Here is a 24,540-nt window from a genome sequence, read left to right as displayed (position 1 = left end):
GGTATCACACTGTTGGGTTCTTTGTAAAACTCATTCATCACCTTCATAATTAGAAAACGTTTTGTGTTTCAAATCATAGTCACCTTGTAGGTTAGGGAAGCATATCTGTGAATAAATTCTCAAACAAATCAATGTAATGTATACTTGTGATGTTAGGAAAAGGATAGATTGCTATTACTGTAAAGGTGACCTGCTGAGTTGCAGATGGGCATAGTGGAAAAACTGTTACACATTATATCTTTCAGCCAAAGCCTTCTTCTTGTGTTCTTTGCTGTGCTACTGTGTAAGTGTCTTTTTGTTGTGCTAGTCTGCAACGCGATGGGTCATCTTTATGGTAAGTAGTAGTCGTATCCTCCTAACATTGTTGATATTCCAAACTAAAGTTTCCATTGTTTCATGTAGATTTGTTGTAGAAAAGTTCTGGTAAAATGCAAATGTATATTTGATAGTTGTGACACAGATAGTGGTTTGCACTGCTGCTTGTGAAGCTACTAGGTAAAATGTAAATATATATTTGATAGTTGTGACACAGATGGTGGGTTGCAGTGCTGCTTGTTGAACTATTGGATCCTGCCCCATGCCCTGCAAACATTCGTCTTCGGTCTGTAAACTCTGACTATTTAGAAAAAAACTTCCATATATAATACTTTACCAGGGCATGTGAAGTGCATGCTACCACATATTATGTTAGGATTTCTTCCTATTCCAATTGTGTATGGACTGTGGGAACATGACTGCATAAATGCCTCATCTTCACGGCCCCTGTGGGGACGTTGTTTACGGGGGCAAGGAAATCTCTTAAATTCCTCAGTTAATGCTTGTTCTTGAATCTCAAAGTAGATTTACTCAGGATATTTGGTGACTTTCTTCAAGAGGCCACCAAATCAGGTTTTCCAACATATCTGTGACACACATTCATGAGTCAGACTAACCTGTGATCATTTGTATTGCTCTTCTTTGTATACATTCAGTATCTCCTATTAGTCCTGTGAGGTATGGATCCCTCACGCCTGACCATCGTTCTGAGGTGGGAAAAACAAGTTAATTATAAACTGTCTCTTTTGTTGACTGCATTTTCCCAGTCGACATCTACATGATTACTCTGCAGTTCACAGTTAAGTGCCAGGCAAAGGGTGCATCGAACTACCTTCAGACTATTTCTCAATGACCCCACTCTCAAACAGTGCTTCGGAAAATGAACAATTAAATCTTTCCTTTCGATCTCTGATTTCTCTTGTTTTATTACAATGATCATTTCTACTTACGTACATGGGTGCGAAAAAAATATTTTTGCGTTCAGAGTGGGAAGTTGGTGATAGAAATTTCATGAGAAGATCATGCTGCAATGAAAAACATCTTTGTTTTAATGATTTCCACCGCAATCTGCATATCATATTTGTGGAGCTCAGTCTCCTATATTGCGATAATACAGGGTGACACAAAAAAATGGGAACATTCTGACAATACAGTAAAACTAGAAGTGATGAAGGAAAGAAAATGCATTCATAGTAATTGAAACCTTATAGCTTTGCCATTTACGAAACACTGATGGCATTTATCATTTTAAAAAAATTACATCCTTTAGATGGCATCCTCCTGTACCAATACATTCGTGAAATCTGCTGTTGAGATTCCTCATTGACTACAGCAAGATCTCAGCTGGGATACTGTGAATTGGATCCCAAATTCTCTGTTTTAACTCGTTCAGGGTTCTTGGTTGAGTAATGTAGATTTGATCTTGAGGTAGCTCCCCACAAGAAAAAAATCGCAAATGGATAAATCTGTCGATCTAGGGGCCAGAGAACAATTCTCGCACATATGCCATTGATTGCCCTGGAGTGTGTGATGTTGCTCCATCCTGTTGAAACCAGGCTTTGTGAACATTTGGAAAGTTGTCCAATGCAGGTGTAATGAAAGTTCGTAACATCTCCACGTAACAATCGACATTGACAGTTATTGTGTTTCCCTGTCTATTTGCGAAAAAATATGGTTTGATAATCCCATATGATGAAACACCACACCATACTGTCACTTTACTAGCGTGTAAATGGTGCTCATTAATGTCATTAGGATTTGTGTTTGCCCAGTAACAGTAGTTCTGTTTGTCCACATAACCTGTGAGGTGAAAATGTGCCTCATCTGACATACACAACTTGTTTAGAAATTCATTGTCATTGTTTATTTTAGTTATCATCTGTTGACAGAATCCTGGTCATAACCGGTAATCACTGTCCTTCAATTGGTGCACCATCTGTAGTTTGTACAGATGGCATTTTAAATCAAGATGAAGAATTCTGCAAACACTCTCCCGGGACATTCCAACCACTGCTGCTTTCTTACGAATTGAACGCTGTGGGCTCCGTAAGACGGACTCGCGTACAACATCAATGTTCGCTAGAGAACGTACACTTCTTGGTTGTCATCTTGGTTTCTTCTTGACGGCAGATCCAGTCTCTTCAGTGTTATTAATCCAACATTTTATCGCATGTTTCGACAGAATATCATGACGTCCTAAACTGTAAAAACATCGAAACTCCCTCTGCGCTGCTACCAAACTATCTTTGTTTTTGTAAAACATTTTTGTGGCTAATGCACACTGTTGCCTGTTCCACTGATCCATGATTACTGAAATGGCGGACTGTTTATTCACAAACTGTCATGAACCTGCAGTGCTGCCACCTGCCCATGGCTGCCACTACTCATTTCAAACATACCCATTATTCTGTGTCACCCTGTACTAAATGAACTGCCCTTCTTTGACCTTTTATGGTATCCTCCATTAGTTCTACCTGTTGCAGATCCCACACTGTGTAGCAATACTCTAGAAGAGGATGGAATACTGTAGTGTAGGCAGTATGCATCATCTTAGTGTTCTGGCAATAATTCCCAGTCTTTGGTTTGCTTTCTCACAACATTATCTATGGCATCATTCCAATTGAAGTTTTATGTAATTGTTATTTCTTGAGTATTTAGTGGAATTCACAGCCTTTAAATTTATATGATTTATTGTGTAGCTGAAATTTAGCAAACTCCCTTAAGTACTCATGTGACAGTCTTCATACTTCATTTAGAGTCAATAGCCACTTTTTGCACCATGCAGACATTTGTCTAAATCATTTTGCATTTGGTTTTGATCCTCTGATGACTTTATGAGATAAGTGACAGCATCATTTGCAAACACTCTATCCTATCAATGAACAGAAGTATACTACCTACAACTGAGCCTATATCACAAAATATTAAATTTTTTAATTATGTGAAGTGCACAATATTTCATTTCTGAACATTTTAAACAAGTTGCCAGTCTTTGCACCACTTTAGACCATTGTCAAGACCTGACTGGGTATTTGTGTTGTTTTATTCAGATAGTATGGTAGATCATTACAGATACCTGCGTTATCTTAAAAAAAAAAAAAGAGGATTACATGTGGCATCCTCCATACCGAGAGATCCTCAATCCAGCCACAAATTTTGTGTGATACCCCCTATAACTGTACTTTTGATAATAAGTGTAGGTGTGGTACTAGCACAAATGCTTTTCGGAAGTCAAGAAATACTGTATCCATATGATTTCTTTGATCCGTAGTTTCTTGGGGAGTTATTTGTAGAAAGTGCAGGTTGGGTTGCACATGACCAATGTTTTTAGAACCCACAATGTTTAGTGTGGAGGAGATAATGCTGTTTGAGATCAGTAAGTTTTGGGATTCTATAATGGGTGTCTGTCAGGGAGATTGGACTATAGTTTTATGGATCCTATCTGCTATCCTCCTTGTACCCAAGTGTGACTGGTACTGTCTTTCAAGTACTGGACACAGATTTTTGTTAGAGGTATCTACAGTATGTTATAATTAAAATGAGAGCTAAATTCAACTGAAATTCTGTATAGAACTATCAGGGAGTTCATCAGGCCCTGGACTCTCATTTAGTGTTTGCTGTTTCTCAATGCAACTATAACCAATATCTGTACCACTCATCCTTACAGTGGTATGGAAAGTAAACTGAGGCAATACATCTGTCCCATGCTTAATAAAGGAACATCTGAAAATGGAGCCCAGCATTCCTGAGTTTTGTTTTTCTACCTTCAGTTTCACTACCTGTTTCATTCTTAAGTCTCTGGTGTCTTTGACATTCATTTGACCAGAATTCCTTTGGGTTTTGTGAGAGATCTTTCAATAAGGTACTGATGGGGTGGCCGTTGAAGGCTTCACATGTTCCTTTTCTGTTAGCCAATCATGTTTCATTCAGCATCTATCTATAGCCCTATGTTTTGGTTTACACCTATTTTACAGAAGTCAGTGTTTCATTAGAAGTTTCCTTATAATGGTTATATACCTTGGAGTATTTCTCCCATCGTAAATGTGAATTATTGTAGCACCCCCACTGGCAAATGTTTTGAGTTCCTGTATTAGGTAAGACATGATTGCCTCTTTATTTAGCCTATTGAACATGTAAATATTCCTACTAGTTTTAGATATTCCTTGTACTTTAGTAATCAGTATTCCTACTTGTTTTGGATGTTGTGCTTTAGTATCAGCAAGAGAGCTAGTATTCCTAATTGTTTTAGGTGTTCTGTGTGTTTTAGTAATCATTGTTGTGACAACTACCTGTGTCACTGATATCAGTTTCATTAGGGGCATCCTCAGAGGTCTGATCTATTTGTTGCAATTATGTCTGTTATATTCCCATCATGAGCAGGCTTCGTAGCTATATGTTCTAGGTGGTTCCCAGAGAAGGTGTTTAGTAATTCTTTTGTGGAAAGTCATGTCACATCCACAACACAAAACTGTAACAATTGATTATTGAATTATTAATGTCTTCTCCAGTTTGATAGAGAAACATGTGTACTAACGAACTGAGATTTTCTGTAAACTACTTGGTTGTATCTGGGGGTGACTCTGGTGATCGGTAGAAAGACCCAGTTTTAACTTTATGCCCACTCTTGATACTGATTATGGGCCAAACAGTATCACATGCAACTACTCTTTGTTGGTCAATTTGAGTTGATTATCTATTGTGGCAAATCCATCACCCATTTTGCATAAGCCAATCCTTCCATATGAACTTAGACTTTCCCAAAGAATCTCACTTCTGTTGATTTAGATTTTTAGCCATCTCTCTCTAATTAGTGTTGTATGACCTCCACCTCCTTTTAGGATTGCTTCTAAGTCTGAGACTTCGTTGCATATGCTTAGTAACTGTTGCTTATTCCACTGTGACCATTATTTTGCTTGTGAGAAGCTAGATTAAGAATTAACACAGTCATCTGAATGTTACTAAATGTCTAATCAAATTTAAATGTTGGACTTACTAATTATATCTTCACTTCTAGCTCACAGGTCCCGGCGACAAAAAGCGGATCGTAATGGTCGTCTCGCTGCACTTGAAAAACTGAAACAGTTGAAAGGAAGCAAAAACAAATATGAAGTGGAGGACTTTGAAAATGTGTATGAGGAAGTGGATGAAAAAGAATATTCGAAGAAAGTGCTGGAACGTCAGGTTGATGACTGGATTGTTGATGACGGTAATATTTATGTAAAAATCTCACATGAGGACTTCTGAATTTCAGTCATTGTGTTCTACTTCTTAACGAGATTGTTCTTATCACGTATGGTAATGTGTTTTTTTTTTTTAAATAACGTATGGTATGTTTTTTTTTTACTTAAAAGCTCTTTCTTTGTAGATGGCAGTGGATATGTTGAGGATGGTCGTGAAATATTTGATGATGACCTTGATGATGAATCAATTACTTCAGCTTCACGACAGAAAAACAGCTACAGTGGGAAACACGTTAAGAAATCAAATAGTAAAAATGATGCGAAGAAAAACGGTGATGGATCAGCGAGTATTCGCAATATGCTTATGAACATGCCATCACGGAAGAGGAAAAGAGAAGCAAATGTGAAATTGGATGATGATGATATCCTAGGTGACATTATGCAGGAGTTACATGGTAATAACAGCATCAGCAAGAAACAATCATTAGACACAGGATTATCTCCACAGTAAGTAATTTTATTACCGATCATATATTAAAGGTTCTTAAGATATATCTTGTAACTAATTTGATTAAATCCAACGTTTCTTTTATGGTGGCAAAAGAGAGTTCATTACATGTCTTTAATAATGGGAAGTTGTAATTTTAATAAGAATCCAAATTTTTAAATCAGAATTTCAATCGTTTAGGAGTGAAGGAGACCACTTGCTGAATAGTAGAAGCATTGAGTTGTCAACAGGCACTCCAAGCAAAAAAAGAATAAAAACACGGAACACACAGCAGGAAATCTATTTGCAGACTATAATTTGGGTGATAGTGTCTGCCTGTGAAGATCTATGTGAGACCTTGAGCATACTGGGCAAACTTATAAATCTGTATTCTCGAGTAAACCAGCAGCCTTTTTATATGGTCACGAGAACCTTTTTATATGGTCACCAGAAACTGAATTAGTGACATCTGTTGCATTGGAGAGTAAGTGCTCCTGCCACTGTGGCAAATGAAGTCGTTCAGTATGTTGTGTCTGTGAAACCTTGTACTTCTGTTGTCATTACAGAAGAATGCATCACTACTGGTTTGCAGGCATTGGGTTATTCATGGACATGTGTCAAAGGTGTACTTGCGTGCCTTGATTTGGGGAAACTGCTTCTGCCAGTCTACTGCTCTGTAGAGAGATAGGTATTCTCATGTGGGTGGTGGTGGTGGTGGTGGTGGTGGTGGTGTGGGATGAAATGGATCTGTGATAATGTCTGCCATCACCCCTCACTGGAAAGTCATATGTGAATCCATTGTCTGATTTGCTGTATCCACTTGCTTGCCTACAACATTGTGCAGGTGAGTAGGATGCTTACAAAATTGAATGGTGACAGGATCACCAGATGTGGGGTTACTTTGCTCTTTTCCCTCCCACTCCATCTATGATTCTGTGATCTTGTTCCTAATGAGCTCATCTGGGATGTAATTGAGTAAGTTGTGTGCTCACTGGACCTAGATTTTGCCAGTCCCATTAAGTTGTGGGTGGCAGTTGAATGATGACAGATAAAGATGGGTCCTTATTCCTTACGGTACTTTTGAACCCATGCAGTGATCCATCACCGCTTGTACTAGAGCAAAGGAGTTGGTGTGTGTTATTAGGTAGATGTTTAATTAAATTGGTCATGGGTCCATGCTAACAGCAATTTGAAGACATAATGTAAATTATTCAAATTAGAATATTCCCTTAAATCAACATAAAAATCTTTTATTGTGCACTATTCTTTTCTTTCTTTTAATGTTTGTTTTCCTTGTACCCATTCATATCGACTCACGGTTATCCGTATTTTCTCCACCTGTATGTAATTAAGTGTGTATTTATTTATTTTATTTTTACAGTTATCCACCACTTCAAACATCATTCCCACTTTGAGGCAATTATCATGTCTAGAAACAAACAGTTTATGAGTCAGATATAATATTCCCCCACGAATAGTGGACCTTTCTGTGTTGGGATGAGTTGACTTCCCTCAGAGATAGAGATGTCCGTAGCACAGATACAACTTCATACATCTGTGGAGAGGCCACATTTAATGTGTGTCTTCTGAAGATGAATTGTTATAGGAAAGACAGTATGTAAAATTAATCTATCCAGAAAGGGGGGGGGGGGTTAACATAAGAAAATATGGCCTTGCTACGTCAGTACTATTGAAAGCAAGTGGACTGTAGCCATTATATTTTGCCATGGACATATAGCTCTGTTGTATGATTGTGGGTAAAACATTCCAGAAGTAAAATAATCCCTCAATTGGGTGTCTGGGTGATGACTACTCACAGCGATTGTATCATTAGTAGAAACAAATATGGCAAACTTCAGGTCAGTGTGTGGTATGTTGCATTCCTTAACCCTTTAACTGCTCTGGACGTGTTAACGTGTGCTCCTTTGTACCTGTCCCTATGTGCTTTGAACGTGTTTATGCGCGCCACCAGTCCTTCTACATGGTACTCTGAACGTGTCTAAACGTAGACACATTCAGAGTACCAGGTAGAAGGACTGGTTGCGTGCGTAAACACATTCAGAGCACACAGGGACAGGTACAAAGGCACACACGTTAACATGTCCATAGCAATTAAAGGGTTAATTGTGTACATGGCTTAGAGAAACTGAAAAGGTAAGTAGGTAGGTTGAAGTTACATTTAATGGGGATTTGTGAAGTGTGATGGCAAGAATACAGGACTTCTATCCAGGTGAGTATAGAATTATCAATACAAAATCAAATAGGAATAATGAAGTATGGAGGTGCTGGTCTAATAACAAACGAGAAAATAGGGCCACAGGTAAACTACTGCGAACAGCATACTGAACAGATCATTCTAGAAAGATAGATTCAAAGACAAGTACCACTACAGTACCCCCCAGGGGGGCTCACGGTTCTTTCATCAGTACGTGCGTGGCGAACATGGGGCCCCGAGCTATTGCAGCCCTCCTTCTTTCCAGGGCTGCATTTCCTTGCCCTTCCCCCTCCTTTCCTCTCCTTGCTCCTTCCCCCTTGCCTTCTCCTCTCCCTCTCTTGGTGTTGGTGTCCTTGCTTATGTTGACCCCGCTGTCCTCCTGGTTATGTTGGTTTTGTAATTTAGTTTTGTTGCGTAATCACCTCCTCCTTTTGGCACTCCCTGGTCTCCCTCTGGGGTTTGACCTCCACTACTAAATTTCTCTTCCGTAGTGTGAGCCATTTGGGGAAGAGCACCTTACCTTGTGTCTCCAACGTGTGCCCTCCTAGTTCATTCCATCTTTTCTTTCACGTCATTGTCTGACAACAGGGTGCATAACCAGCATGTTAGCCAGCCCGTGTGGTGGGGTCGCTATGTACCCTTTTGGTTGAGCCCCCTGAACATATAGGGATCACACTTCTGATACCTGAGCTGTGACCACCTCATGTAAGCCTACGAGTGGTTGCTTGTCATCCTGGAGCATCGGAACTCCTGGCAATGGCCGTCATGCCAGACGACCCTTGCTGTGGCTGGGTGGCGCCCGTGAGGAAAGCCCCTGATCAGAGTGGGTAATATCAGGGCGGACACTATGCAAATGAAACGCATATGGGTCCAGAACTCTGGGCGTTCTTCTGTGGCCGTCTCTCTGTGTGGAACTGATTCTTTTAGTGCTACTTCTCCTGCCCCTTCGGCCTTCCCTTCCATGGCTACCCTGGGAGGAGGGTCAGGCCCGTCGGCTAGGGGCGAAACCTTTCCCCCCTATCTGGTTTGCACCAGGACTGATGGGGATACTTTCACCAATACCAAAACCTTTATTCTTTGTGGAACACATTGAAGACAAGTTTGGCGAAGTGGACTCCCTGAGCAAGATGTGGTAGGGTTTGTTGTTGATGAAAACTGCTTCAGCTGCCCAGTCTGCGGCCCTTCGTGCCTGTAACCATCTTGGCACAATTCCTGTGTCCATTACCCCCCACCAGTCTCTAAATATGGTTCAAGGTGTGATTTTTCACAGGGACCTCATCCTTCACACTGATGAGGAACTTCGGGACAATCTCAGACAGTGGGGTGTTCACTTTGTTCGGCGTGTTCAGAAGGGTCCGAAGGACAATCACAGTGATACTGGAGCCTTTATCCTGGCCTTTGAAGGGGATACACTCGCTGAGAAAGTAAAGATTATGGTTTATCGAAGAGATGTGAAGCCATACATCCCACCCCCTATGAGGTGTTTTAAGTGCTTGTGTTTTGGACACGTCTTCCCGCTGTTCCAGGCCACTCCATGAGGGGAGTTCCTGTGTTCCCCCTCCTGTGTGTATTAATTGTCATGGCAATCATCACTCATTCTCCACGTTCACCAGATTGCCCAGTATATAAGAAGGAAAAGAAGATACAGGAGTATGAGTCCCTTGATCCTTTAACCTACACTGAGGCTCGTAAGAAGTATGCAAGTCTTCACCCTGTGTCCATGACGTCTAGTTATTCTTTAGTTACATCTTCACCCCTTCCTCTCCCTTCCTTACCCCAGTCCCAGGCCCCTCTCCTCCCCCCCTTTCCTGCAGCTCCCCCACCTTCTCCTCCGGGTGCTGCTCCCCCTCCCCAGCCAGAGAAGTGTCCCACTCCTTCGGCGTCTGCCTGTCAAGGGCGCCCCTCCCGGGATGCCTCTTCCCGGCGCCTTCCAGGCCAAAGGTCTGCTGCCACGCGAGAACCGCGGTCTGTCAGCCCCCAGGTCGCCCAATCTCTTTCTGTTCCCGACCTTGCTGCAGCTGGCTGCTTTATGCCACACAGCCCTCCTCGATCTCAAACAGAAAAGAAGAAAAAACATAAGTCCCGGGACAAGGAGCCTCTGGTGTCCCCAGAGGTCCCATCCCCGGCTTCACAACCAGATTCTGACCTGTTGTTCATGGATGTCGCCCCCTCCTTGTCGGTGACTGGCTTTAGCCTGTTCAACCCCCATTTGAATCATTGTTCTGTGGTTATCCAGTGGAATTGTAATGGATACTACCTTCACCTTCTGGAATTGAAATCCCTTTATTTCGTCTTACTCAGCAGCTTGTGTGGTTCTACAGGAATCTCATTTTACTGATGATCACTCACTGACCCTCTGTGGGTTCCGTTTTTCTGTTGAAATCGGGTCGGACCCCTGCGGGCTTCTGGTGGCGTTTGTGCGTTGGTTCATACAGACGTTACTAGCACGTGGATTCCTCTTCAAACTACACTGGAAGTGGTTGCTGTTAGGGTCCACCTGGACTTTGAGGTCACAGTTTGCAATCTTTATCTCCCTCCTGATAGGACACTTACACCTGCTGCCTTAACTGCCCTTCTTCAGCAACTTCCTCCTCCCTTCCTCCTCCTCGGGGATTTTAATGCTCATCATCCCTTGTGGGGCCTTCTTAATGATGGCTCCCCTCCTCATTTCAGTGCCGGTCATGGTACCTTTTCTGCCATTGATCTTTCTCTTTCTTCTCCCTCCCTCCTCCCTTCATTATACTGGTTGCCACACGACGACCTTTGTGATAGTGACTATTTCCCATTGATTCTCTCGCTCCCATCCCACTCCCCGTTGGACAGGTTACCCCGTTGGTCTTTCCAATGCCCTGATTGGCCTCTATACACTGCACAGGTCGTGTTTCATCCCTCTTTCTCGGGTTGTATTGATGACGTCCTACGTGACGTGTCTGACGTGATTGTTCTCGCTGCTAGCCTTGCTGTACTGCGCTCATCTGGACCATTTCGTCGCCGGCAAGTCCCGTGGTGGAGTAAGGCCATTGCCATCTGTGATCGCCGTCGAGCTTTGCAACCCCTTAAGAGGCACCCATCCGTTGCCAACCTTATTACCATTAAACGCCTTCACGCTAAAGCCCGTTATTTAAACAAACAGAGCAAATTGATATGTTGGGAATAATTTGCTTCTTCCCTCGGTTCTACTGTCCCTATGTTACGGGTATGGGCTACACTTCGCTCTCTCCAAGGTTGCCATTGGCAGTCCACCCTTCCAGGCCTTCAACTCCCAGATGGCCTTTTTACGGACCCGTTGATTCTTGCGGAACATCTTGTGATCCATTTTGCAATGGCATCAGCATCAGCCTCCTATCTGGCTGCTTTCCTTCACCGGAAACAGTGGGCCGAAGCTTCCACCTTATGTTTCACCCCTTGTCAGTCAGAATCTTACAACGAACCTTTTACTGAATGGGAATTTCTTTCCGCACTTTATTCTTCTCATGATACAGCCCCTGGCCCAACTCCATTCATAACCAACTGCTTCAACATCTCGGTGCTCCACAACAGCAACATCTTCTCCAGGTGTTTAACTGTATTTGGCTCCAGGGTGACTTCCCTTCTCAGGGGAGGGATAGCATCGTGGTTCCTGTCCTTAAGCCTTGTAAGAACCCCCTATTTGTTGAAAGCTATCAGCCAATTAGTCTGACAAATGTTGTTTGCAAGTTACTTGAATGGATGGTAGCCTGTCGCCTCAATTGGGTCCTCGAATCTTGGGACCTATTGTCCCCTTACCAGTGTGGCTTCTGAGAGGGACAGTCTCTGATCGATCATTTACTTCGCTTGGAATCTGCAGTTCGGCAGGCTTTTTCCCAGTGCCGCTATTTGGTTGCAGTTGTTTTTTGACCTTGGCAAGGCCTATGACACGGCTTGGTGCCATCACATCTTACTTACACTTCATCAGTGGGGTCTTAGAGGCCCACTCCAGATTTTTATCTGCCAGTTCCTGTTCCATCGGTCATTCAGGGTTCGGGTTGGTACTGTTTTTAGTTCTCCACGGACCCAGTAGATGGGCATCCCACAGGGTTCTGTATTGAGTGTACTTCTTTCCCTCATTGCTATCGATGCACTTGTGGCCTCTGTCGGTCCTTTGGTCTCCCCTGCTCTGTATGTGGATGATTTCTGCATTTGGGTTCCTCTTTGATGGCCTCTGCAGAGCGGCAGCTCCAGGGAGCTATACGGTGTGCCTTTGAATGGACCCTCTCACACGGGTTTCAATTCTCTCCTTTAAAATCGCGGGTGGTCCACTTCTGTTGCCATACTACGATCCACCCTGATCTAGAGCTCTATCTCGATGCACAATGATTGCCTGTGGTCCCACAGTTTTGTTTCCTGGGTCTTCTTTTCGACAAGCTCACTTGGCTGCCCCATATCAGACTTCTGAAGGTAGGATGTTTCTGTAAACTCAATGTCCATCGCTTCCTTGCCCACGCCTCTTGGGGTGCGGACCGCTCCCTCCTCCTCCGCCTTTATCGTGCTTTAGTTCTGTCTCGGTTGGACTATGGTTGTTAAGTTTATGGTTCAGCTGCTCCTTCCACACTGCATGTGCTGGATCCAGTCCACCATCGTGGTATCCATTTGGCCACCGGTGCCTTCCCTACTAGCCCTGTTGATAGTCTCCTGGTTGAAGCTGGGATCCCCCCCCCCCCCCCCCTTTCTGTTCGGTGGTCCCATCTTCTGGTGTCTTATGCAATCACTGTCCGTTCCTCTCCCACTCATCCTTCCTATTCTATCCTTTTCCAAGACCATGGACGTTGCCCACCTGATTCCCACCCTCGGGCGGGTTTACCAGTTGTGCTCCTGCCTTGCATCTCTTCGCTGTGATTTTCAGCTTCCTTCTTTGTCCTGTCTTCCCCCCCCCCCCCCCCCCCCCCCCACACACACACACACACACACACACACACACACACTCCCCCCAGTTAGTTCCTCAGCCCTGAATTCGGGTGGATCTCCACCGAGGTCCGAAAGATTCCATCCCCCCGATGGTGTTCCGTTCCTTTTTCCACCGAATTTTATGGGAGTTTTGGGATGCTGTTGTTTTTTACACTGATGGCTCTAAATCTGCTGATCATGTGGGATATGCCTCTTTACGTCCTCTGTTGGAATGGAAAATCATCTGCTGCCACCTGCATGTGGGGTGTTTACTGTGGAATTGATGGCAATTTCCCAGGCCCTTGCCTTTATTACAGTCCCAACACAACCGCGTTTTGTTATGTATGGACTCAATGAGTGGCCTTTTGGCTATTGACCAGTGTTTTTCGCACCATCCCTTGGTCTCTGCCATCCATGACCATCTCGTTGATATTCACCATGCTGCTTGTTCCATTGACTTCCTTTGGTTCCCTGGCCATGTGGGTATCCCAGGTAATGAGCTCGCTGATCGTTTGGCTGGGGGAACAGTCTTTTACCCCCATTTTCTGTAACCCCTCCTGCAGCGGATTTACGACTTCACATCAAATCCCACTTCGCACAATCATGGGCCAACTCTTGGGAGGCTACTTCCCTGTCTAATAAACTTCGTGTGATTAAGGTGACACCAGGCCCGTGGCATTCTTCCTTTCACCTCTCCCGAAAGGACTCAACCACACTGTGTCGTCCTCTGCATTGGCCGTACCAGGCTGACCCATGGTTTTCTTTTGCGTGATGAGGATCCCCCCCCCCCCCCCCCCCCCCCACTTTGTGGTTGTGGAGCCTTCCAGTCAGTAGCGCACATTTTGGTTGAATGCCCCCCTTCTTTTGGCTCTGCATGCTGAGTACAGACTCCCCCCCACTTTACCTCTGATGTTGGCTGACGATTCCCAGATGGTCTAACTGGGGTGGTTTTTATTCTCAGTTTTAAGATTTTTAATCTTTCTCTGATGTTGGGGCAGGGCGGTGAGTGTTGGGGTATCTCCCACTGTAAGCCGTGTTTGGAGATTCCCGACTCCCCTCCCTGGCCGAGATCCTCTTTTCTTCCCCTTTTACTCTGTTTTTATCACTTTTTAGGATTGGTTAGTCTTCTTTTCCCATACACACTTCTACATCCTAGCAGTTGCACGCTTTTAAGTCGCAGGTGGTCTTGCCTCTACTGCTTCAGAGGTGGGATATTTCCTGTCTCTAGCATAGCGTGGGGTTCGCTCTCTTGCTGACTTACCTCATTTTGTTTTTACCATTGATGTCATGACTGCACTTTTACATTTTTTTAGCCTTTTCCCTTTTGTTGTTCTGACTTGTCTGAGATGTCACACTATTGGAATGGACCACATTTGAAACAAGGGGCTGATGACCTTGCTGTTTGGTCCCTTAAACCCCAATCAACCAACCACTACAGTAGTAAAAGTTTATATGTTTACTAGTCCAGTGCTCTGTCTTGCTTATTGGGCCAGCACTACCATAACTAACTTTCATAATGCAGTTACAGATTGTTACTTTGTGATCTAGTTTCCATTGATCCGATTTTTACTGAATAGTCTCAGTGTGTTAGCTATTTTTAGTTTTTTGGAAGATTTTTAGTCTTTTTCCTTATTTTAAACCTTAAATATTGATATGCAGTCTGTATTGTGTTATAAATTATACTTGTGTCCTAAAATGCTTGGTAACTTTCATTTCTGACCCTTATAAATAATCATGGCTTAAGTCATATATATAATTTCAACTTTCTCTCTGCCTGTAGAAGTTACCTGAAATCGTTGGCAGAAGCTGCTCCTGCAAGGTGTTTGAAGGCTCCAGAGGAAAAACAACAGTCCCCTGTGTGAGTATGCATCAAAAGAAGAAACATTTTTTAATTTTGTATGTTATAGTTAAGAGCTCTAACTGTGTTACTTTTGTAAAGTATAGAAGAAACATTTACCTTATATTGTTATTTCATTCAAGATGCAATTTGAGCCCTAGAGGGTTATTCACCATCAAAGAAGAAGTCTCCTAAGAAACAGGAGCCTGCAGTGGCCCCTGCCCCACCAGTCCCCCACGGCTCTGTGTCCAAGCACGAGGTGGAGATCCTGGCATTCCCTGAGGACCTAGGTCTTGCTGACGCTTCGGATGCAATGGTACTTGATGCCAACACTCAGCGGGTGGCAGCAGATGATGCTGAGGCCTAATTTGTCTCCTTGGTCACTTCATGCCTTCCACATGACAGAAAGTGTCATTTTCCAAGGGAACTGCGGTCGTTTATTCTAAGTGTTACACCTGCTTTTTGCTTTGTCCTTCAGGAAAGCTGGTTTCCCGCAGTACAGGCCCCCACCCTTCATGGCTATCGGGATTACTGCAAAAACTGTCTTGCCTGTGACAGACCATCAGATGGAGTTTGCATCTTTGTCCTTACCTATGTCTGTAGCGAACCTGTGCCCCTTCAGACACCTTTAGAAGCCATGGCTGACAGAGTGAGACAACGCAGGAAACTACCATCTGTAACATCCACCTCCTTCCAGATGGTGATGCACCATCCCATGTATTGGCTGCACTCACCTGACAACTCTCCCCACCTTTTCGTCTTCTGGGTGATTTTAACGCTCATAACCTTTGGTGGGGTGGATCTGAGGTTACTAGCTGTGGCAAAGATGTTGAGGATCAACTAACTCAATTTGACCTTTGCCTTCTAAATGCAGGTGCCTACACACATTTCAGCATTCCAGTGTGGCACATGGCACATATTCAGCCATTCATCTCTCTGCCTGCAGTCCTGGCCTTCTCCCATCTATCTACTGGAGAGCACATGACGACATGTGTGGTAGTGACCACTTTGCACTCTTCCTGTCCCTACCCCAGCATCCCTCATCTCGACGCTAGCCCATGCGGGCTCTTCCCAATCCTGACTGGGACACTTTCACCTCCGTTACCATTGTTGAATCTCTGTTGCATGCCACCATCGATCAGGTGATTCACACCATCACTAATACCATTATTACCACAGCTGAATTGGCAATCCCTTGTTCCTCCGGTTGTGCCCTGCGGAAGTCAGTGGCGTGGGGGTTACCAGAAATTGCTGTGACCATTAGAGACCATAGGTGGGCCCTCCGTCATAAGTGCCACACCTCCCTGGAGAACCTTACTGCCTTCAAATGGCTCCATGTCCAGGTTCGCCTCCTCGTCAAATGAAGGAAGCAGAGTGTTGGGAACGCTATGTCCCCACCAGGTTTGGACCAAGTTCCGCCGAGTTTATGGCTATGAGTCCCCTGCAGGTGTACCTGGAATAGCCAAAAATGAAGCTGTATCTGCTGATCCAGACATAATTGCAGAATGTCTTGTTGAGCATTATGCTCACATCTCTGCGTCTGAGAATTACCACCCCACCATTAGTCTCCTCCAACACCAGGTAGAATGAGAACACCTCTCTTTTGCTTCACGCCACCCTGATTCACATAATGCTCCTTTCAGTGAGTGGGAATTTGTCAGTGCCCTTGCTGACTGTCCTGACAGAGCCCCTGGCCCAGACCACATCCATTTCCAAATGCTCAAACATCTGTCAGCGGATTCCCAGTGCCAGTTCCTTGCCATTTCCAACCGCATCTGGAGTGATGGTGAATTCCTATCGCAATGGCAGGAAAGTATTATCATCCCAGTGCTAAAGCCTGGTAAGAACCCACTAGATGTTGATAGCTATTATCTTATCAGCCTCACCACCATTCTGTGCAAGCTGCTTGAAGGTATGGTGAGCCGGCGGTTGTGTTGACTCCTTGAGTCACAGGGCCTTCTGGCTCTGTCCCAGGGCGGTTTTCACCAAGGGTGCTCGACAATCGACAACTTGGTCCACCTGCAGTCTGCCATTCAGTCGGCCTTTTCCCGGCGACAACACCTTATTGGCGTCTTTTTCGACTGACGAAGGCTTACGATACCACTTGGTAACACCATATTCTCACTACTCTGCGTGAGTGCGGTCTCCAGGGCCCGCTCCCGATTTTTATACAGAACTTTTTGTCGCTCCGCACTTTCAGATTTCTCGTCGGTGCTTCCCACAGTGCACCCCATGTACAAGAGAATGGGGTACTGCAGGGCTGTGTCCTGAGGATCCCACTCTTTTTAATTGCTGTCGATGGTCTAGCATTAGTAGTTGGGTTGTCAGTCTCTTCTCTCCTACATGCTGACGATTTTTGTATTTCCTTCTGCTCCTCTTCTGTTGGTGTGGCTGAACAGTGGCTGCAGGGAACTATACGGAATGCACAGTCATGGGCCTTCACTCCCAGCTTTGTTTTCGGCCACCAAGACTTGAGTCATGCACTTCTGTCGTCGTCGTACTGTCCACCCCCATCCAGAACTTTACCTCAATGACCAACTACTAAATATAGTGGAGGCTTACTGCTTTTCAGGACTGGTCTTTGATGTCCGCTTAACTTGGCTTCCCCATCTTCGTCAGCTTAAGGCCATTTGCTGGTGGCATCTTAATATTATTCAATGCCTGAGCCACACTGACTGGGGTGCTGATTATCCTACACTGCTGCAGATGTACAAAGCCCTCGTGCAGTCCTTTATTAACTGGGACCCTGGTGTATGGTTCAGAATCACCCTCACACTGCATCTGCTGGGCCTATCTACCACTGCGGAGTTAGGCTCGCGATGGGAGCCTTCCGAATGAGACCCGTAAACAGCCTCCTTGTGGAGCTGGTGTTACTCCACTGCGGCTCCAGTGGCAATTGCTGCTTGCAAATTATACCACCCACATTCATAATTCGTCTTGTCATCCAAATTAATGTCTCCTTTTTCCTAACATGGCGATCCATCTCCCACAATGGTGGCCCAGAACTGGGAATCCACTCGCTGTCTGTGCCTGGTCCCTTCTTACAGAACTCAAAGCTTCCCTTCTACCATCTTTTCTGAGAGTCCACTTACGTACACCCGTACCTCAGCCACAGCTTCGGCTGGACGTACCACAAGGCCCAAAAGGCTCTGTTTCAACATAGGCCCTCTGCCAGCAATTTCTCTTTCTTCTTGGCATTTTCGAGGGTTCAGAAATAGTCTACACAAATGGATCAGTGGTCGACAGTCCTGTTGGCTTCGCTTACACTTATGTTGGCCATACTGAACAGTGCTCCTTGTTGGATGGCTCTAGTGTTTTCACTGCAGAGTTAGTGGCCATCTATTGTGTTCTTGAGCGTATCCGCTCCTGCACTGGTGAGTCCTTCGTTATCTGTAGTGACTTCTTAAACAGCCTCCAAGCTCTCGACCAGTGTTTCCCTCGACATCATATCCTTTGGTAATGGCTACCCAGGGATCTCTTTATGTCCTCAGGAACAGTGGACATTCAGTGGCCTTCATTTGGACCCTAGGACATTTCAAGATACTGGACAATGAACTTGCTGACTGCCTACCTAAACAGGCCACCAGTAAACCAACTGTGGAGATTAGCCTGCTGGAGACGGATTTGTGATTGGTCTTCCACCGCAAAGTTTTCGGGATTTGGGATACTGACTGGCGCACCTTTAGTGCACCAAATAAACTCCATGTTATCAAGGAGATAATGAATGTATGGTGCTCGTACATGGGTGCCACTCGCAGGGGAGTGTTGTCCTTAGCTGGCTCCGCATGAGGCGTGGGTTTTTTATCATGCAATCAAAGGGTGGGTGTCTGGCCTTCTCTCCAAGGCCTCCACCCTCTCTAAATTTTAACTCGTTTTCACCTTTTCATTGCACTTTGTTTGCCATGGTGTTCATCTTTTCCCTATGTGTGTTCATCTCTCCTTGACTTTTAGGCTAGACATTTTAGTGTGCTGCAGAGTGGCTGGCTCATCCTTTCTTATTCTTGTGAACAGCCGGCCCAGACCATCTGCTCTGTCATTTGCATAACTTCCTGTACTTTTGCTTGTGGTGTACATTTTCCCCTTTTTTGTTTGTTTCTTTCATTTTCTCTTTCGGTGTGGTTCCCCATTCCTTTTATGCCCTTTTACTTTCCCAGACTAATTGCGGTAGTTGTTTTACCTTGAGCCTTGTTTGCGTGAGGAGAAAGGAATTGATGTAGTTTGGTCCCTTTATACCCCCAACCAACCAATCATTCATTTGCAACTTGTGTACCATATATGCCATTATGAAGGAGAGCCAGCTGCTGTTTTTGTTAATATTTCAAACTTCTAAGACACGCGGAACACTCTGGGCTGTCTGTATACTGGAGAGGTAATAACATTGTTTAATGTGAACATTTGTGTTAACTAAAATTCAAATCTCCTATTCCAAACATAGGTCTCCACAAGAGGGACCATTCCCCCCCACCCACCCTCCATCTCCCATAAATGCCCCCCCCCCCCCCCCCCCAATAATCTGTAGTACAGAGTTTTTGTCACAGAATTCTCACACACTTAAATTAGTAGATAAACATCAGTTCTTTGGGATATTTCGTATCACTTCCTTCGGCATGAATGTCTCGAAATTGACCAACCCATTTATACCAAATAGGGCAGTGTTAGTGTCTTGCCATCTTATCTCCATTCCCCTCCTGCATGAATTTTTGCAGATGTATATGAGACTGAACATTCTGATTAATTATAGAAGGCATCCCCCCATGAACCATGGACCTTGCTGTTGGTGGGGAGGCTTGCATGCCTCAGCGATACAGATAGCCGTACCGTAGATGCAACCACAACGGAGGGGTATCTGTTGAGAGGCCAGACAAATGTGTGGTTCCTGAAGAGGGGCAGCAGCCTTTTCAGTAGTTACAGGTGCAACAGTCCAGATGATTGACGATTCTGGTCTTGTAACACTAACCAAAACGGTCTTGCTGTGCTTTTACTGCGAACGGCTGAAAGCAGGGGGAAACTACAGCCATAATTTTTCCCGAGAGCATGCAGCTTTACTGTATGGTTAAATGATGATCTCGTTCTCTTGTGTAAAATATTCTGGTGGTAAAATAGTCCCCCATTCGGATCTCCGGGCGGGGACTCCTCAGGAGAAAGAAAACTGGTGTTCTGCAGATCAGAGCGTGGAATGTCGGATACCTTAATCGGGCAGGTGGGTTAGAAAATTTAAAAAGGGAAATGGATAGGTTAAAGTTAGATATAGTGGGAATTAGCGAAATTCAGTGGCAGGAGGAACAAGACTTCTGGTCAGGTGACTACAGGGCTATAAATACAAAATCAAATAGGGGTGATGCAGGAGTAGGTTTAATAATCAATAAAAAAATAGGAATGCGGGTAAGCTACTACAAACAGCACAGTGCACACATTATTGTGGCCAAGATTGACACGAAGCCCTTGTCCACCACAGTAGTACAAGTTTATATGCCAACTAGGTCCGCAGATGACGAAGAGATTGAAGAAATGTATGGTGAGATAAAAGAAATTATTCAGATAGTTAAGGGAGACGAAAATTTAATAATCATAGGTGACTGGAATTCGATAGTAATAAAAGGAAGAGAAGGAAATGTAGTAGGTGAACATAGAATGGGGGTAAGGAATGAAAGACGAAGCCACCTGGTAGAATTTTCCAGAGCATAACTTAGTCATAGCTAACACTTGGTTCAAGAATCATGTAATGGTAAGGCAGAGATTTAGGAACCAGCTTTTAAATTGTAAGACATTTCCAGGGGCAGATGTGGAATCTGACCAAAATCTGTTGGTTATGAACTGTAGATTAAAACTGAAGAAACTGCAAAAAGGTGGGAATTTTAAGGAGATGGGACGTGGATAAACTGACAGAACCAGAGGTTGCAGGGAGTTTCAGGGAGAGCATTAGAGAACGACAAGAATGAGGGAAAGAAATACAGTAGATGCAGAGTGGGTAGCTTTGAGAGACGAAATAGCGAAGGCAGCAGAGGATCAAGTAGATAAAAAGATGAGGCCTTGTATAAATCCTTGGCTAACAGAATAAATATTGAATTTAATTGATGAAAGGAGAAAATATAAAAATGCAGTAAATGAAGCTGGCAAAAAGGACTACAAACGTCTCAAAAATGAGATCAACAGGAAGTGCAAAATGGCTAAGCAGGGATGGCTAGAGGACAAATGTAAGGATGTAGAGGCTTATCTGACTAGGGGTAAGATAGATACTGCCTACAGGAAAATTAAAGAGACCTTTGGAGAAAAGAGAACCACTTGTATGAATATCAAGAGCTCAGATGGAAACCCAGTAATAAGCAAAGAAGGGGAAGCAGAAGGATGGAAGGAGTATACAGAGGGTCTATACAAGGGCGATGTACTTGAGGACAATATTATTTAAATTTGAGAGCATGTCCTTGCTTTTAAATGTCTCAGTGGTAAGGCTTGTTACATTATTAACCAGAGTAAAAAGGAATAGTGGGGACATATGCCTTTTCATCACAGGTTTGGTTCAAGCTCCGTAGTCTTCTGAGCCACCAGCGTCAGTCAGCTGTCCAGGGTCTTAATCTCCAAGATGCTCTATGCACTGATTCATTGGTCCTTGCAGAACACCTTGCAATACACTTTGTGACGGCCTCAGCGTCCTCTTCCTGTCCTACTACCTTCCTCCAGCAAAAACCCCGAGTTGAGCAGACTCCCCTCTGTTTCACCCCACACCATGCTGAACCATATAATGAACCCTTCACTGAATGGGAATTCTTGCTGGCTCTTACCTCTTGGTGTTACACAGCCCCAGGCCTGGATTTTATCCACGACCAGATGCTCCAACACTTTGACATTCCCCAGAGTCAACATCTCCTCTTCAACTGCATTTGGCTCATGGGTGCTTTTCCGTCACAATGCTGAGATAGTATAGTTATCCCCGTCTTTAAGCCCGATAAAACCCAATGTCTCTCAACAGCTACCGCCCAGTTCGCCTGATGAATGTACTTTCTAAACTGCTCGAGATGGTTAGCTTCAGATTATGTTGGATACTTGAATCTCGAGTCCTTTTGTCCCCATATCAGTGTGGCTTCCGGGAAGGACGATCTCCGACTGACAATGTGTTCAGATTAGAAACAGCAATTCGATAGGCTTTTACTAACTGCCGGCACCTTGTTGCGGTTTTCTTTGATGTGCGTAACACACGTGGCATGGCTTGGTGCCATCACATTTTAATTACCATCTGCGACTGGGGCTTCCATGGTCCCTTTCAGATTTTTGTCCACGAGTTTTCATCTCACCGGCCCTTCTGGGTTCCAGTTGGCACTTTACTCAGCACTCGTCGGATTCAGAAGAATGGTATCTCACAGGGTTCTATGTTAAGTGTCACACTCTTCTTCATAGCCATCAATGGGTTTGTAACCTCTGTTGGGCCTGTGGTTCTACATCTACATCTACATCTATACTCCGCGAGCCACCTTACGGCGCGAGCCACCTTACGGTGTGTGGCGGAGGGTACTTATTGTACCACTATCTGATCCCCCCTTCCCTGTTCCATTCACGAATTGTGCGTGGGAAGAACGACTGCTTGTAAGTCTCCGTATTTGCTCTAATTTCTCGGATCTTTTCGTTGTGATCATTACGCGAGATATATGTGGGCGGTAGTAATATGTTGCCCATCTCTTCCCGGAATGTGCTCTCTCGTAATTTCGATAATAAACCTCTCCGTATTGCGTAACGCCTTTCTTGAAGTGTCCGCCACTGGAGCTTGTTCAGCATCTCCGTAACGCTCTCGCGCTGACTAAATGTCCCCATGACGAATCGCGCTGCTTTTCGCTGGATCATGTCTATCTCTTCTATTAATCCAACCTGGTAAGGGTCCCATACTGATGAGCAATACTCAAGAATCGGACGAACAAGCGTTTTGTAAGCTACTTCTTTCGTCGATGAGTCACATTTTCTTAGAATTCTTCCTATGAATCTCAACCTGGCGCCTGCTTTTCCCACTATTTGTTTTATGTGATCATTCCACTTCAGATCGCTCCGGATAGTAACTCCTAAGTATTTTACGGTCGTTACCGCTTCCAATGATTTACCACCTATGGCATAATCGTACTGGAATGGATTTCTGCCCCTATGTATGCGCATTATATTACATTTATCTACGTTTAGGGAAAGCTGCCAGCTGTCGCACCATGCATTAATCCTCTGCAGGTCCTCCTGGAGTACGTACGAGTCTTCTGATGTTGCTACTTTCTTGTAGACAACCGTGTCATCTGCAAATAGCCTCACGGAGCTACCGATGTTGTCAACTAAGTCATTTATGTACATTGTAAACAATAAAGGTCCTATCACGCTTCCCTGCGGTACTCCCGAAATTACCTCTACATCTGCAGATTTTGAACCGTTAAGAATGACATGTTGTGTTCTTTCTTCTAGGAAATCCTGAATCCAATCACAAACCTGGTCCGATATTCCGTAAGCTCGTATTTTTTTCACTAAACGTAAGTGCGGAACCGTATCAAATGCCTTCCTGAAGTCCAGGAATACGGCATCAATCTGCTCGCCAGTGTCTATGGCACTGTGAATTTCTTGGGCAAATAGGGCGAGCTGAGTTTCACATGATCTCTGTTTGCGGAATCCATGTTGGTTATGATGAAGGAGATTTGTATTATCTAAGAACGTCATAATACGAGAACACAAAACATGTTCCATTATTCTACAACAGATTGACGTAAGCGAAATAGGCCTATAATTATTCGCATCTGATTTATGACCCTTCTTAAAAATGGGAACGACCTGCGCTTTCTTCCAGTCGCTAGGTACTTTACGTTCTTCCAGCGATCTACGATAAATTGCTGATAGAAAGGGGGCAAGTTCTTTAGCATAATCACTGTAGAATCTTAAGGGTATCTCGTCTGGTCCGGATGCTTTTCCGCTACTAAGTGATAGCAGTTGTTTTTCAATTCCGATATCGTTTATTTCAATATTTTCCATTTTGGCGTCCGTGCGACCCCGGCATTGTATGTCGACAATTTTTGCGTCTTGTGCAGCTCTCCCCCCATAGCATCTGCTGAGTGCCTGCTCCAAGGTACCATCCGATGGGCCTCTGTGTGGGTCTTCTCCCACGGCTTTCAGTTTTCTCCCTCCATATGTAGGTTATGCATTTTTGTCATCTACCCACTGTATACCCCAATCCAGAACTTCATTTAGGTGACCTGCTTCTCGATGTTTTAGCACAGTCCCATTTCTTGGACCTCATTTTTAATAAAAAGCTGACGTGGCTGCCCCATATTCACCACCTAAAGATTACATCCTTGTGGAAGCTTAATGCTCTGCGCCTCCATGCCCATACATCTTAGGCTGAAGACCATACTCTCTTCTCCATCTTTACCGTGCACAAGTCTTGTCCAGGCCTGATTATGGTAGTCAGGTTTATGGCTAGCAGCTCTTTCCACTCTGCAGATACTTGACCCTGTTCACCATTGTGAGGTGTGTCTGGCTATTGGTGCCTTTCGCACTAGTCCCATTGGCAGTCTCTTCGCAGAAGCAGGAATTCCTCCTCTACAAATACGACGCAGCCAACTCCTGGTTTCTTATGCAATCGCCATTCACC

The 24,540-nt window shown here is 44.3% G+C and overlaps 1 protein-coding gene across 1 annotated transcript in view; it reads left to right on the top strand.

Moving 5' to 3' along the window:
* LOC126458438 (DNA polymerase alpha catalytic subunit) overlaps positions 1-24,540 on the top strand; it is a 263,548-nt gene that overhangs the window by 4,266 nt on the left and 234,742 nt on the right. Inside the window, exons 2-4 of the mRNA XM_050095493.1 lie at positions 5,330-5,521; positions 5,681-6,002; positions 14,880-14,957. Coding sequence (XP_049951450.1) covers positions 5,330-5,521; positions 5,681-6,002; positions 14,880-14,957 — 592 coding nt within the window. The remainder of the gene's footprint in view (positions 1-5,329; positions 5,522-5,680; positions 6,003-14,879; positions 14,958-24,540) is intronic.

Source organism: Schistocerca serialis, chromosome 2, assembly GCF_023864345.2.
Source record: "Schistocerca serialis cubense isolate TAMUIC-IGC-003099 chromosome 2, iqSchSeri2.2, whole genome shotgun sequence".
NCBI classification, from domain to species: Eukaryota; Metazoa; Arthropoda; class Insecta; order Orthoptera; family Acrididae; genus Schistocerca; species Schistocerca serialis.
This window is presented reverse-complemented; position numbering and strand designations above follow the sequence as displayed.